The following is a 14,576-nucleotide window of genomic DNA, read 5'->3' as shown; positions in this document are numbered from 1 at the left end:
CTTTGCTTTTAAATTATCATCGGAGTAGTTCTCATTTCTATGTCTCTCTGTTAGCAGTCAACAGGCCGGTATCTTCCAAAGTTGTTATTGAGAACATTTGTACTTTCCCCCCACATTTTGTTTTGATCATCTATAGTTTTCCCTTTCTACAGTTAAGACTAAATATGTCAGCACACTATTCTAAACATGACATTTGATTCAAATAACCTTTCACTCAAAAAGCTGAGAAAGTTTGATGAACTTTATGAATTATGCTTTAATTTTATTTTTAATATGATTGCCATTCTGTCTATGTTAAACTTTTTCCAAATTTTCTCAGCAGGGAAAATTAGTAATGTTCTTGAAATAAGACAGATAATTATCAAGGACTTTAATTGATTGGCAGCTGTAATACCAGGAGTCCTGCTGTCCTATTTGTTTTAATTTTAGAGAAAGAAAAATTCTAGATGCATTGTCTGCCACAGGAGATTTATTTTGAACCTCCACGTACTTTGTTGGTGACCAATGACATGTTTATTTATAAAGATGTTAGTGACGAACTAATCTAAATTCAGTACATTTTCTCAGAAAGTTATCCCAGATTACTGCACGCATAGAGAGCAGTGGTAATGCAGATTAGCCAAAACAGAAACTAATCATAAATCACTGAAATTAATGACATCTTTGCCAACAACTCTCCTAATTACTCTCCCATGACTTTCCTAAGTGACAGTGAAAATCTGATCATGTTCCTTTCCCACCAACCCACTGAGTGTGAATGGATACCACCTTGGTAGGGGGTAGACAGCAGACTGAGATACCCAGCCACCTCCTAACATCCCTTCTTCCCTTCTTCTAGAGCTAAGAGAACTTCCACTTTTTGCTGGGCATGTGGCCATCTGCCTGGAATAAAAACTATGTGCCCTTTTTTCCGTTACTGTTAGGTGTTACCATCTCACGTGGTTAAATTTGGGCCAGTGGGATGTTAGCAGAAGGGAAGCGTCCTTAAATGGGCAAGCAGGTCCTTCATCATTCCTTCTGCCTTCCTGATGTTGGAAAGTGGGCATAAGGGGTGGCTTTTCAGCAGCCATTTTGGGCCATGAAGTGACCTTGGGAATGGAACCCATAGGAGGTAGAGGGACTGCACAGGAGGAGGCTGGCCCTGTGAACCTGTCCTGTCAGCCCCGGACCACTTCCCTTTGGACTTACATGTACGAGCCCCTATACTTTGGGGTTTCTTCCACTCTACCTGAACCTAATCCTACTGGTACTAATAGTGAGGGAATGCCAACCTTGGCATCAAGACTAAAAATATGATCTAGATCACTTAAACTGTAATCCACATACCGATAGCAGTTATTGATCATATTCTATTCGGGCTTTAATACAATAGAGTGGGTCCCACAGTTCTTTCTGCTCAGATGAGATAAGCACCTATTTTCTGGTTCTTGTTCTCTGTGTAACTGAGGTACTTAATACAAGAGCCCCTGAGACCTTTCCTTTCTTTCCTGGCCAAAAAAAAAAAAAAAAGAACAACAACAACAACAAAAAAACAACAGACTACACCACAAACATTCTTGGCATCAGGCCAGACCTCTCTTCTGCTTTGCTGAAGAAGCTGCTGCATTTGTTGGCCTTCACCGAGAATCTGGTGTAGCTTCCTTGACAACAATAACCATGTATCACTCGACTCTTTTGTCCCTTTAGTATTTACCTAACTCCAGACTGGGCACATTACTGTTGTGTATTAAATGCTTCATGGTTACAAGAACAAGGTCTGTGTCATACAGAAGTAAAATGACCATTGTATGTGGGGCTCCATACCTTCCTATTTAACTCAACATAGCTTTGCCTGACTTCTCAGCCTTCAAGCAGGCCATTTCTCAAGTACCTAAAAATAAATTCTCTTCCCTTTTGGTAGTGATACTTGTGCTATTCCTTGTCTGATGTACAGTTGAGCCTGTCCTTTCTTCTTCAACATGAAATTTGCTCTTACCAGCACTACAAGTATCTGAAACCTATAGCACCCAAGAAAACCAAACCATTGCGGTCGAGTCGATTCCCACTTATAGCAATCCTACAGGACACTGTAGAAATGTGCCATAGGATTCCCAAGGAGTGGCTGGTGGATTCAAACTGCTGACCTTTCGGTTAGCAGCTGAGCTCTTAAGCACTATACCACCAGGGTTCCATAGCACCCAAGAGTTCCTCTTAATTAGAGGTGAAGCTTGTCTAACTGGGTCCTTGTTACAATGCAAATACGTTACCTCTTCAGGTACCTGTTTAATCCATTACTAGTTAGTTTACCAGTTTAGCTAGCTAACATCTAGGAAAGGACAAAGAAGAAGGAAATGAAAGACCTTCGGAAAATGAAACTTAACTGGCTTATGGTCTGTTAACTAAGTCAGAGGTACTTACTGAGCACCTACTACCCTCCCGTATAATGTATTAGCTGGTGTCAGAGATGGCTAGACTGGAAGAAGGAGGAAAACAGAATTAGGAAGGTGTGATTTCTTGGAAACAGTATCAGTTCCTTGGGTGGAGAGAACACCAAGGCACCTTCACAGAGCCAGCCAAGGCAAGCTAGGTCATCAGGGCTGGATGAGTACTTTGTCTCGTTGTTCTCTGGTGGTGGGATTCCTTTTGGAATCATGGGGCACTAAGGCATTTGCCCATTGGACTATTGGGCAGATTTTTCTTTGTAATTCTTTCAGGATGGCAAATGGTTAACATGTATCCTTCATTTTGTGAGAGTCTGCCATGCATCCCTGTTTTGGTCGATACCATTCAATTCTGCTTGGCTTCTTCTGCAAATTCCTTAAATGATATTTTCTCCTTTTCCCAGGAATTTCCAAATCTTATCTCCATTTAGGGAATTATTTTTGATGCTTATTATTGGCTGATGTTTTTAATGTAAGACAATGTTATTGGGATTCCTGCTGATTACTCAACCCTGTTAGATAATCAGTATAATCCCCGCCCCCACCCCCCACCAAAAAAAAAAAACAAACCTATTGCTGTCAAGTCGATTCCGACTCATAGTGACCCTACAGGACAGAGGGGAACTGCCCTAGAGGGCTTACAAGGCTGAAATCTTTACAGAAGCAGAATGCCACATCCTTCTCCTGTGGAGCGGCTAGTGGGCTCGAACCTCCAACCTTCCAGTTAGCAGCCAAGTGCTTTAACCACTGTGCCACCAGAACACCTAATGAGTATAATGCCAAAGGAAAAAAAAAGCTCAATGCCGTTAAGCCGATTCCAACACATAGCAACCCTATAGGGCAGAGTAGAACTGCCTCATAGGGTTTCCAAGGGATAGCTGGTAGATTCAAACTGTCGACCTTTTGGTTAGCAGCTGTAGCATTTAACCACTGTGCTACCAGGGCTCCAATTAGTAAAATACCTAGGGTAAATTTATTATAGTCAAATAATAGGGAAAAACAATTAGAAACATGGTGGTTGTGATCATCTCTGCTAACACTTCTCTTGCGACAGGCTAATCATTTTCTTGCTACCTATTAGAATAGAAGTCTGACATTTATTAGGGCAGTTTCAAAGGAAAAAAAAATCTAGTGTAATTATTTTACTTAATTTGCGAGTCTTGAGTTTCCATAGAGAGCAGGTTTAGTTAACAATTTCCTGTCTTGTAACCAACTCATAACATTTTGATGAAACCAACGTGATTGCCCTCAACCACAGAAATGCAAACATTCAGACTCACAAATTTCTGGTCTGCTCTTCTCTGTCAAAGACATTTACTAATCTTTGGTTAGAAGGATGTATTTAAATTTGCTCAGCTGCTATTATCTGGGAATATCCTATGGTTATAAAATACAGTAAGAGTATGTGGCAACACTTAGTTTAGATAAAATGAAGAAAATTGAGACTATCAGAGAGCTAAAAAATAATCTCAATACTCTTGTGGAATGAAAATAAATAACCACTTAACTTGGCTGAGTCTCGTTCAGTCTTGTCTAGAATCAGTCAGCTGAAATGGATGAACTGTTCTGAGGGTCTGTGGTGATCTTGTTGATTGGCCAACCCAGGAAATATGCCCTATTCCCTTCTCTCTGCTACTTCACGCGATACCAAAAAACCCACTCCTGTGGAGCGGCTGGTGGGTTCCAACAGCTGTCTTTCCGGTGAGCAGCCGAGCGCTTAACCACTGCACCATCAGGGTTCCTTATGTCATCGGATAGAGGCTGAAAAGTAACATGCTTTCCTGGCTAGCATTGGCCATATGCTCTGTTTCTCACTGATGCCATGTAACGTGGAGTTTATGGGATATTCTGAAAGAGTTCTTCTCTTCCTTACACTTTTTGCCTCAATGGGGTAGGATGCCCAGAGTGTCAAAAATCGTTTTGTAACCAGATGCAACAAATGGGAGGATAAGAAGCCAACATGGTAATAATACGGCAGAGCAGACAGATGATATGAACCAAGGTTTTCATAACATTATTGAGATACCAGACTTCTTTCATGGTTGCCTTCCTCCAAACTTTTAATCATTAAGATGACTAAACTCGTTGTCATCGAGTCAGTTCTGACTCATAGCAACCCTACAGGACAGGGTAGAACTGCCCTACAGGGTTTCCAAGAAGCACCTGGTAGATTCAAACTGCCGACCTTTTGGTTAGCAGCCGAGCTCTTAACCACTTACCCACCAGGGCCCCATTAGATGATTAAAAGACTTATTACTTAAGTCACGGTTAGTCAGTTTTTTCTTTTTTGATGACTTGCAGCCAATAGCAGCTTACTGGTATAGTTCCCTACCAGTTTTGAAAAGACAAGTCTACATTTATCTAAAGACAAAGTCACCCAGACCTTCTGTCAGCCCAAGACTGGAAACATTCCCAAAGTCGACTCTTCAGACAGGGACTGGACTGGACTGGACTGTAAGATAGAAAATGATACTGGTGGGGAGTGAGCTCCTTGGATCAAGTAGACACATGAGACTATGTGGGCTGCTCCTGTCTGGAAGTGAGATGAGAAGGCAGAGGGGGACAGAAGCTGGCTGAATGGACACGGAAATACAGGGTGGAGAGAGGGAGTGTGCTGTCTCATTAGGAGGAGAGCAACTAGGAGTACATAGCAAGGTGTACATAAATTTTTATATGAGAGACTGACTTGATTTGTAAACTTTCACTTAAAGCACAATAAAAATTAAAAAAAAAAGACAAAGTCAGCCCTCTGTTAGGAAAAAAAAAAAAAAAAACCATGGTCCAAATTTATTCCCATTAGAGTGATCTAAAAGGAGCCCTGGTGCGACAGTGGTGAGGCGTTCAGCTACTAACTGAAAGGTCGGTGGTTTGAAGCCACCAGCGGCCCCCTGGGAGAAAAGACCTGGTGACCTACTCCCATAAAGATGACAGCCTAGGAAACCCTCTGGGAACAGTTCTACTCTGTCACACGGGGTCTCTCTGAGTTGGAATCGACTTGATGGCACATAGCAGCAACAGAGTAATCTAAAGAAGCACTGTCCAACAGACCTTCCTGTGATGGCAGAAATGTTCACACAGAACATACAGGATATGGAGCCACTGAGAACTTGAAGTGTGGCCGGTGTGACTGAGGAACTGAATTTTTAATTTTATTTAATTTCATTTTATTAAATTTCAATTTAAATAGCCACATGTGACTAATGGCTACTGTACTGGATGGTAGAGATCTAAAGAATTGCTAGTCTACTTAGAAATACTTAGATTACTCTACATTTCTTTGAAAACATTCAGCCTCTAGCTTTATAGATGTTATTTTACAGGCCCCAAAACACCTCAGTATGGAAAAATGATAAGTCAGCAGGGCTTTACAAAGCATCATGTTTGAAGTCTCTTAAACAATATTTTGTTTGTGCATTAGCTTAACTACACAGGAACTGATACTGACTTAAGCATTTTACACTGAAAACTATAATAAAGGACATCTTTTTTGGAATAATAATCTTATTCAGACTATACTAATTCAGCTGTTCATTAAAACTTTCGTATTCCCAATTACAAATGAAAAGAACAATAGTGGTGTACCAGTTTCATTAAGCTGTGTGATAAAACCATTCTCTGAGATAAACTGTAAATTATAGCTTGCAGACTGTTGGGTACACTGGAAAATCCGCAGCAAATGTATCAACTTGATGCTAAGAGCAGTGGGATGCTGAACAGTGGCAACTAGAGATACTCTAGTGAAAAGACAGGATCAGTGGATACCGATTATGCCAGGAACCAGCAATTTGGGAGGGCTGTCATGTCCTGGAACATGGTACTCAATACTATCTACTACACCCAAATGTGATTTGGAGAAATGATTCCATCATGCCTTGGTTTCGAGTGTGGAGCTAAATGATCAGCATGCTCACATTCACAGCTATTTTTAGAGCCTGGAGAACAAATAACTCTGCAAGTGCCCAGGTGGAACCAGAGCTGTTAAAGTAATCAGCTCTTCTATCTCCTGACAAGGATCACAGTCACAGACAGGTCCTCCATCACCCGTTACCTCCTGGCTGCTGGAAACACAAGAGCAAAGTCCGTTTGTGTTGGGAATTTGAATTCCTTCAGTCTGGGGTTATACACAATTTTAAGACACAGCTGATGAACTAAACTTATTTCAGAGACAGGACTATCTATGATCAGGGTTCTAAAAGAATCATTTCCACAGGGTCGTTATGAGTCAGAATTGACTCGACGGCACTGGCTTTGTTTGTTTTAACAGAATCATGAGAAACATGAGTAAAGATTATAGCAAACTATATTCACTTAATCTATTTGGTTCTATGTTTAAAACAAACTCATCTGAAAAAAAATATTTAAGGGTTTTAAACCAAAAAAGCCCAGTGCCGTCGATTCGATTCCGACTCCTAGCGACCCTATAGGACAGAGTAGAACTGCCCCATAGAGTTTCCAAGGAGCGCCTGGTTATCACCCCACATTTCTAACCAATAAGTGTTTACAACAGACACTTCTAGGGACAGTTATGGAAATCAGATTGATTCAAAGTTGATATTTAGAGAGAAATTATTTATCCTCAGTGTCACTTTTATTTTATATTGACAAGTTTTCACTTCTCATCAGTTTGCATTTCATTCCTTTGCATTTTGGTAGTACCTGAAAAACATGTATGTTTTCTTCAAACTGCTTTCACTCACTTATTTTATAGCAGCTTTCCATGTAGAAGAAGAGATAGGTAATAATCACGTGTGAATGGTTAAGACTCAGTCATACGGCCTGGTTTCCAGGAACACACCATGGCTGAAAGGTGGCATGTGGAAAATGTCTCGTCTCACATTTGAAGAGGTATCAAGGACATGCATTTTTACCTAGGATGTGGCTCTGAAATGTGGAATCGGCAATTGTATCTTCTTCATCTTCTTGCAGGTTTTCACTTGCTTCTTTTATCTGCAGCAACAAGAAACCATCAAAAGTTCTTATTTATTATATTAAATAGATCTTTTGCAATCCTGAGAGTAATGGTGTATTCTATAACAAATGTGTGTGTACGTGTGTGTGTGTGTGTGTCTGTGTATTTTCATTCTACTTCCCCCAGTCTATCACTTGACTTTATTACAAGTTTTAATTATAAGAGCAGACTTTCAGAAATATAACCCCAGCTCCAAAAGTGAGGGTTTACAGGGTACCTTGTTCTGCCCAAGATTTTAGAGATAATGGTTTTGGTTTTTAATGGTTTTGGTTTTAAATACCTAGTAAAGTCAGTAACACAGGGCTGTTATGAAAAATTAAAGTGTAAGGAGGTATAATTCCTCTAGAGTCAGTGACTTCCACCACAAGTTATTTTAATAAGAATAAAGAAATACACTTAGATCTCCTGACCCTTTCTTGGACTGGAATATAACTCTCTAAGAAAATGAGTCTTTCTCGTTGTTTCCAAAATGAAACATGAAGTGACTGTAATATGCGCTCGGTGAACTACAGCACTGAGGCATTTATCTAGATTTTTCAGGTCAAAAGCATTTTCTTTATATTTCATCTCAAATATCCAAGTGTTTGAGGGTGTAACATCAAATGACATTCTAGGGAAAATCTAATGAAATCGCCGAGTATTTTACAGGTGAGAATTCTGAGGTTCAGCAAGTTTCCTCAAAGCGAATACATGCATGGTACCAGTGACTCTGGCGCTAAAGCCCAGGTCCCCTATTTCTCCATCCAGCAGCAGTAGTGGGTACAACATCAATACCACCAGTGACAATAAAACCAGCCAACACTTAAATACAAGTGGCAGGCGCTGTTTAAGGTCATTACACAAACGATCTCATCATCCTCACAGCAACCCTATGAGGCAGGTGCCACTGTTATCTCCATCTTAGTGATGAAGACCCTGAAGAAGCACAGAAGAGAAATAATTGTCCAAGTGGTAGAGCCAGGATACAAACACAAGATGTCTGCCTTCAGATTTGTGTTCATTCAGGGGAACTCTGTTATTCTCAAATATCCATTCCGCGATGCCTTTGTAGACTTGGCTCCGATATCAAGACAGCTGTGGTCCTTGTCAGAATGACCCTGAATAGCCATTTTAAAATGCATTCCAGCTAGTCACCTGGGGAGCCAATGCTAATCATGGGAACTGTGTAACGCAATGGGAGTTCCGTGTAGGCACATACAATTAGAGGGTGTTGGTGGATTTGCTCAGGTGCTTGGGTTGAATGCCAATAAACCATTATTTTACACTTGTGCAGTAGAAAGCCATACAGTTGCATGCTGACCTTGAGCTAGATTTAGCTTTCTATTCTTGGCCTCCTATTTTTTATATTTAATGCAATAAGACCAATTACTTACATTTTATGACTGAGGTTCCAATACTGGAGTGTAACTGGTGCTTAAATTTTATCATGCTGATAGCCAGAAGATGGCAAACTTTTGAGAGCATGCAACTGGCTACCCTAGCCCTCACAAGGACAGATTGTTAAGGGCTGACTATCTGGAGGTCAGGCTTCATCATTTTCTTCCCTCATTGGCTGCCTCTCTGTGGGCATTTCCCTGCTTAATAATTAACATTACCTCCACAAGAAGAAAGTTAGGGAATGGAGGAAGAAGTCGTCATAACTAACTCTGTGACTGGTAGTACACACATTTTATGGATGGTGGAGAGGAAAAGGACTAGGAGCATGAGCAAAGCTAAGGGGCTCCTTCTTTGCCTTCAGGGTTCACCTAATTCAGTGATCTATTTGAGGCCAGGTGACCAAAAGAAACACTGAAGAAGGGATAGGGATATATCTTCCAAATACTTTAATTTCCATTAATAACCCATTGGGAAATTGCTATCCTTATTTATAGAAGCTCCAAAGAAATCTATTACTATTTTCAGCCTATGCCAGTTCTTATGGCAATATGTTCTATATTTTTTTCCCACTTGTTATGCAAAATACCATTTCCTTTGGGTTGTTCTAAATTTACCCATTTTAAACTTGAAGAGGTGCCCTGCTGAGCTGCTGGGATGTGGGTGGATCATCATCTCCGTCAGTTTGTGAAATTCTATAGAATCAAATAATTAGAACAATATTCTTATCTTACAGACACAGAAAAAGAGGCTCAGAGTGGGTTAGTGATCTGCTCAAGGTCACACAGGATCTCCACTCTAGAGTGGGCACTTCTGACCCCTATTCCTTGTTATAATTCTATTTGTCAGGGTGTCCTATATTGCTACAGCTCTTTTCCAGCCCTTCCCCAGAACTATTATATTTTTCTTAGTGTCTGGCAGTCATATTTATAGACACTTTTCCAAGTATACATAGGCTTTATTTTTATTTAAGAACAGCAAAATTCTGTGTTTTTATTTTTTAAACAGCATGCTTCCTTCTGTACTTGTTCTTCAACCCTCCTATGAAATTTCATCACCTTTTTCCAATAATATTTAAGAAAGAAAACAAAAGCCATTGTTCAGTCAGCATCAGCTCCTTGTGTAACACTTTCCAGGGCTATTATGTACTTAACAGCAAATACTAAACGTGGCTTCTGATCAGAGGAACAGGGTTTCTTGTAGACAAGACCCCTAGTTCTTCCAGCTCTCCTGGGCTAGCAGAGGCAGATGATCTAAGAGGCAGAGATTTGGGATTTGAAGGGAATGTGTGAAACGGATACAAAGGGATGGAAAATGGGGCATGTCTTAGAATGACATAACTACTGGCTCTAATTATCCACATAGATAGATTCCCATGCAAAGTGGTGAGTAATTAAAAAAAAATCCATTTGCCTATGGAAATGAGGGACATAATTTATTTTGGCAGCAGATTCCCCTTGCTAATTATATTTTTTCATAAACTGAAATGAAAATTAATTTTCATTCTTGACCACACAGTGGCTGGGTGTTGGTGGGAGGTTGCAGGAACCTTCTTGGGTGGTATGGACTGCCAGCTCAAGACTAACAATTTGCCAAAGATAGACACACGTGGGACAATCTACATATGGCAAAGCTCTGCAAAGAACGGGAGTGATCACAAAGCCAAGGAAAAGTTTGGTTAGAGTTTGGCTCAGAAGAGTCTGGCGGTTAGAAATTGATAATTTTCTTGGCCGTCACTCTACCAGGAACAGACACCAGTCACTGTCAGTCATGTCATATGTAGTAAGAAGTAGCAGGTAATAACAAGCAATCACTATGGGGGTTGTTCTGGGTTTACATCTGTTGTCAGCACTTTGGGTGCCCTCCAATGGTGCACCTTTAACTACTGTCCATCTTTTGGAACTCTGCAGCTGTAGTCAAGAGCTGCATCAGATACCTGTCTATATCAGGTAGCCATTAGATGTCACTGCACCCACTGTATTCTAGTAACCCCTATCACTAGAAAGGGCAGGGAGGAATGTGCTGACAGAGGACACAGGCAGAAAGAGGGAGAAAATAATTCACTACTGATCTATACATACACATAATCTGAGAATTAAACCCAATGTTTGGAGGCATCCTTTATTTGGAATTCTGTACCTCTTTTTTCTTTGAATTACCCTAACACTAAGGGTTGCCCAGAAGAACAATGTTTTGATGTCAAAGTTCATTTAAGAGGCAAGGAAGAAAATGAACCTAAGGGAGACAGGAAGTGATCCTTGGAAGGAAAAATTCTGGAAGGCATTACTTTCTAAGTCATTTAGAAATCTTTGCAACAGCGGGGCAAAATATACATGCTTCTTATTAGCATCAAAATGGCATTTAGAATAGTACTGTTCAATTAAGGAAGTTGAAATTACAACATTTTGCAGAACTTAATAAGACGATAACAATTTATGTAATTATTGCACTATTTTATGCTATCATCACCACTGCACCATTTTAATGGGATAGTATTTGATGTTTTTTAATTAGCACATGTGATCTTTTTTTTTTTAGACTATGTAACACTGGGTGAAGAGAGTACCTATAATTTAAATTAAAATGCCCGTATTAAAATGGCCACCTCCTTTCAGTGCATAATGACAGTATATGGTCTCGTTCATTCTGTTAACAATTTTATTTTATCCAGGGATACCCAAGAGCAGCCTGGAGCTGTCTTCTTTTGAGACTTCTCATTTTGGAAAATTCTCTCAATTCATAGGAAGGAAAAGTTTACAACGTGTAGCAGGCAGAGCGCAGTCTTTTCTGACTTATTTACTTAATACTGGTGTAATCCTCCTAGGGAATGCCTTTTCCCCCTCTGATAATGATTTTATATAATTTAAATAAAAGTACAAAGTAACATAGCCCTTGTCTAAATTACACAAAAATTAGAGCTAAGTGATCTGTAAATGATGGCATAAATGGGGACATAAGCCTCTAATTAAGCCTCCAAGAAGATAAAAAATATTTTTAATTCAGTAAAGCATTAATTGGACTTTTATACATATTTTAGAATGTATATATAAACTGAAAAACAAACCTGCTGCCGTCTAGCTGACTCTGACTCATAGTGACCCTACAAGACAGAGCAGAACTGCCTCGTAGGGTTTCCAAGGAGCGCCTGATAGATTTGAACTGCTAACCTTTCGGCTTGCTGCCATAGCTCTTAACCACTGTGTCACCAGGGTTTCCTAGAATGTATACAGCAATGCTGAAATGGATATATGGTTACTAGTGAACTAAAAAAAAAAAAAATTTTTTTTTGTAGTGAACTAAGTGGAGGTTTGCTACCCACAAGGATTTGTTACGTGTATGGAAATAATCTGTGATTATCACCATAGATTAAAATAATTAAAATGCCTTAGAACCCCCATAGCTATATATAGTCTTAGTTTTTAAAGGGCAAGGGACAATGGTAAGGTCTTTGAGCAGTGATTTTATTCAGGAAAAGGTGTGGTATGCAATGCATCATACATGGCGATTATTTTCATCCATAATAACTGCTATGAGAACACTTCTTTAAAACATACTTTCCCCACATGAGACTACGTGGGCAGCTCCTGTCTGGAGGGGAGATGAAAAGGTAGAGAGGGTCAGAGGCTGTCTGAATGGGCATGAAAACAGAGGGTGCAGAGAAGGAGTGTGCTGTCTCATTAGGGGGAGAGCAACTAGGAGTACATTACAAGGTGTATAAAAATTTCTGTATGAGAGACTGACTTGATTTGTAAACTTTCACTTAAAGCACACACACACACACACACACACACACACACACACACACAAAAAAAAACTTTCCCCTAAGCAGATAACAGATTTACCTTGAGCCCTGGTGGGGGAAAAGCCCCTTCAACTCTGAATTTAAAAAGGTTCGTGGGTATCCGCAACAACGTGTCATAGCATTAGAATGCATCTTAGTCTGCATCTACCCTGCTTCCTGTAGAGGCTGATAGCAAATCATAAATGGGTCTTCCTTGCTATTCTTGTACTACTCCCACAGAGACTATTGCAATGTCCTTTCTGAAATGAGTCATTTCAGCCTAATCCACACTGATGATTATGGAGATGAAACAAACAAATTGCATTTTACACTTAAAGACATGACCAGCCAGTCAACTATCCTGGTTAATAATATTCCTCTGTAAGGAAAAGCTTCCCAGCATGACTAATTTCCTCTTGCAGCTAACTAGAAAAATTAGCATATCCCTATTGCTTATGGATACTTTGAGTTGGTTAGGGAATCTTTGTGCTTCATAGAAAAGAATGTTTCTTTCTGATATTCTGGAAGGACTCAACAATCTTTATTACTATACCATGAAAGGCTGCAGAGAAAAAAAAAATTTTTTTTTTTTTTTTTTTGCAGAGAAGAGAGAGGGAAAACATGGCAAATTAGGAAGTCAGAGGAAGTAGGAATGAAATCGTAAAAGCCAAACACAGGGTCTTTTTGTTTTTTTGAGACTTCTGTACGGTGAAGCTATACCCTAAGCTGTCAGAACCACACTGGATGGGACACAGTTAAACTGAGTGCCTCTGATAAGGGGCTCTGCCAGGTTATCCAAGTCTGAGATCAGCTGGATTGAATTTTCAGCATATTGCTCATTTCCACAAGTCTCTGCTCTCTCTTTCCTTTTGGTGACACTACAAGGGCAGTCTTAGATATGCTTATAATCTGTGGTTTTATAATGCAGGGGATATCCACATTTTCACAGAAAGAGTGACACCAAGGAAGCCTAGAGCAAAAACAGGTGGTGGTTGGGGGAGAGGGAGCAGACTAAAAATAAACAACAACAAAATACTTTTGCAAAGAACATAGTCTGTATATGATTTGGGGAAGTTTGAAAAATGATCTTGTGGTTCTTTGGAGTCAAGACCTATTTGAATAAAAAAAAATTTACATGTGCATTTATCTTACATTAAAGTATGTCCATGAAACTACAGCAAACAACCCTTTGCTGTCAAGTCAATTCCGACTCATAGAGACCCTATAGGTCAGAGTAGAGCTGCACCAACCATAGAGTTTTGAAAGAGTGCCTGGTGGATGTGAACTGCCAACTTTCTGGTTAGCAGATGTAGCTCGCTGTAGCTCTTAACCACTACGCCACCTGGGCTCCCATGAAACTCTAAGGAACCCTAAACATCGGTAACTAATTATAACTAATAATGAATAACTAGTAACTATTAATGACAATCAGGATTACTTATAAATTCCCTCTACTCCCGGATCACTCCAGAAAAAAAGTATAATTATTTCATATTTCAAGTTTTCCCCCCAAAATGGTAGCATGTACTATAATTTATAATCTCTTTTATTAGAGTGCAAAAAGAGATGGATACAGTAATTCTGTAAAGAGAGTGTTTTTTTTTTTTTTTTTTGGCTTAAGTACTTGAAAACTCACTAAAAGGAAAAATGAACGTCTCCAAATCAATTATGCAAGTATAAAAATAATGTAAGAAGACTAAGTGCAATTGAAGGTAATTTTAAAACAAAAATATTAGTTGAAATTAGCATACCCTGGGGAAATGTAAAAATGTCTTACCCCCAACACCCCCCACCTTTTTAAAGCAAATCAACTGAGTTGTAGCCCTTATAATTAAAGGGCTAAATGACAGGGAACCAAGTCCCCAAAAGACTTTTTAGTCTTAACACCTTGTCTAGCCTTGGTACAGACAACTTTGATGAAAAATGTTTAAGTCAAAGCATCAAAATAGCCAATATTCCCTTAAGTGGTTTCACAATCCCATTTTTATAATCCTGTTCATTCTTTTTCTTGTTGTTGGTAATGTTGGAAATA

At 39.5% G+C, this 14,576-nt stretch overlaps 1 protein-coding gene across 1 annotated transcript in view; it reads right to left on the bottom strand.

Moving 5' to 3' along the window:
- The window catches only part of NCKAP5 (NCK associated protein 5), a 666,066-nt gene that overhangs the window by 42,880 nt on the left and 608,610 nt on the right, over positions 1-14,576 (bottom strand). The window contains 1 exon segment of the mRNA XM_023543022.2: positions 7,289-7,367. Within this exon segment, the coding sequence (XP_023398790.2) occupies positions 7,289-7,367 (79 nt within the window).

Source organism: Loxodonta africana, chromosome 6 (assembly GCF_030014295.1).
Source record: "Loxodonta africana isolate mLoxAfr1 chromosome 6, mLoxAfr1.hap2, whole genome shotgun sequence".
In the NCBI taxonomy this organism is placed as follows: domain Eukaryota; kingdom Metazoa; phylum Chordata; class Mammalia; order Proboscidea; family Elephantidae; genus Loxodonta; species Loxodonta africana.
Note: the sequence above shows the minus strand (reverse complement) of the source record. Positions and strands in the feature narration are given on the sequence as shown.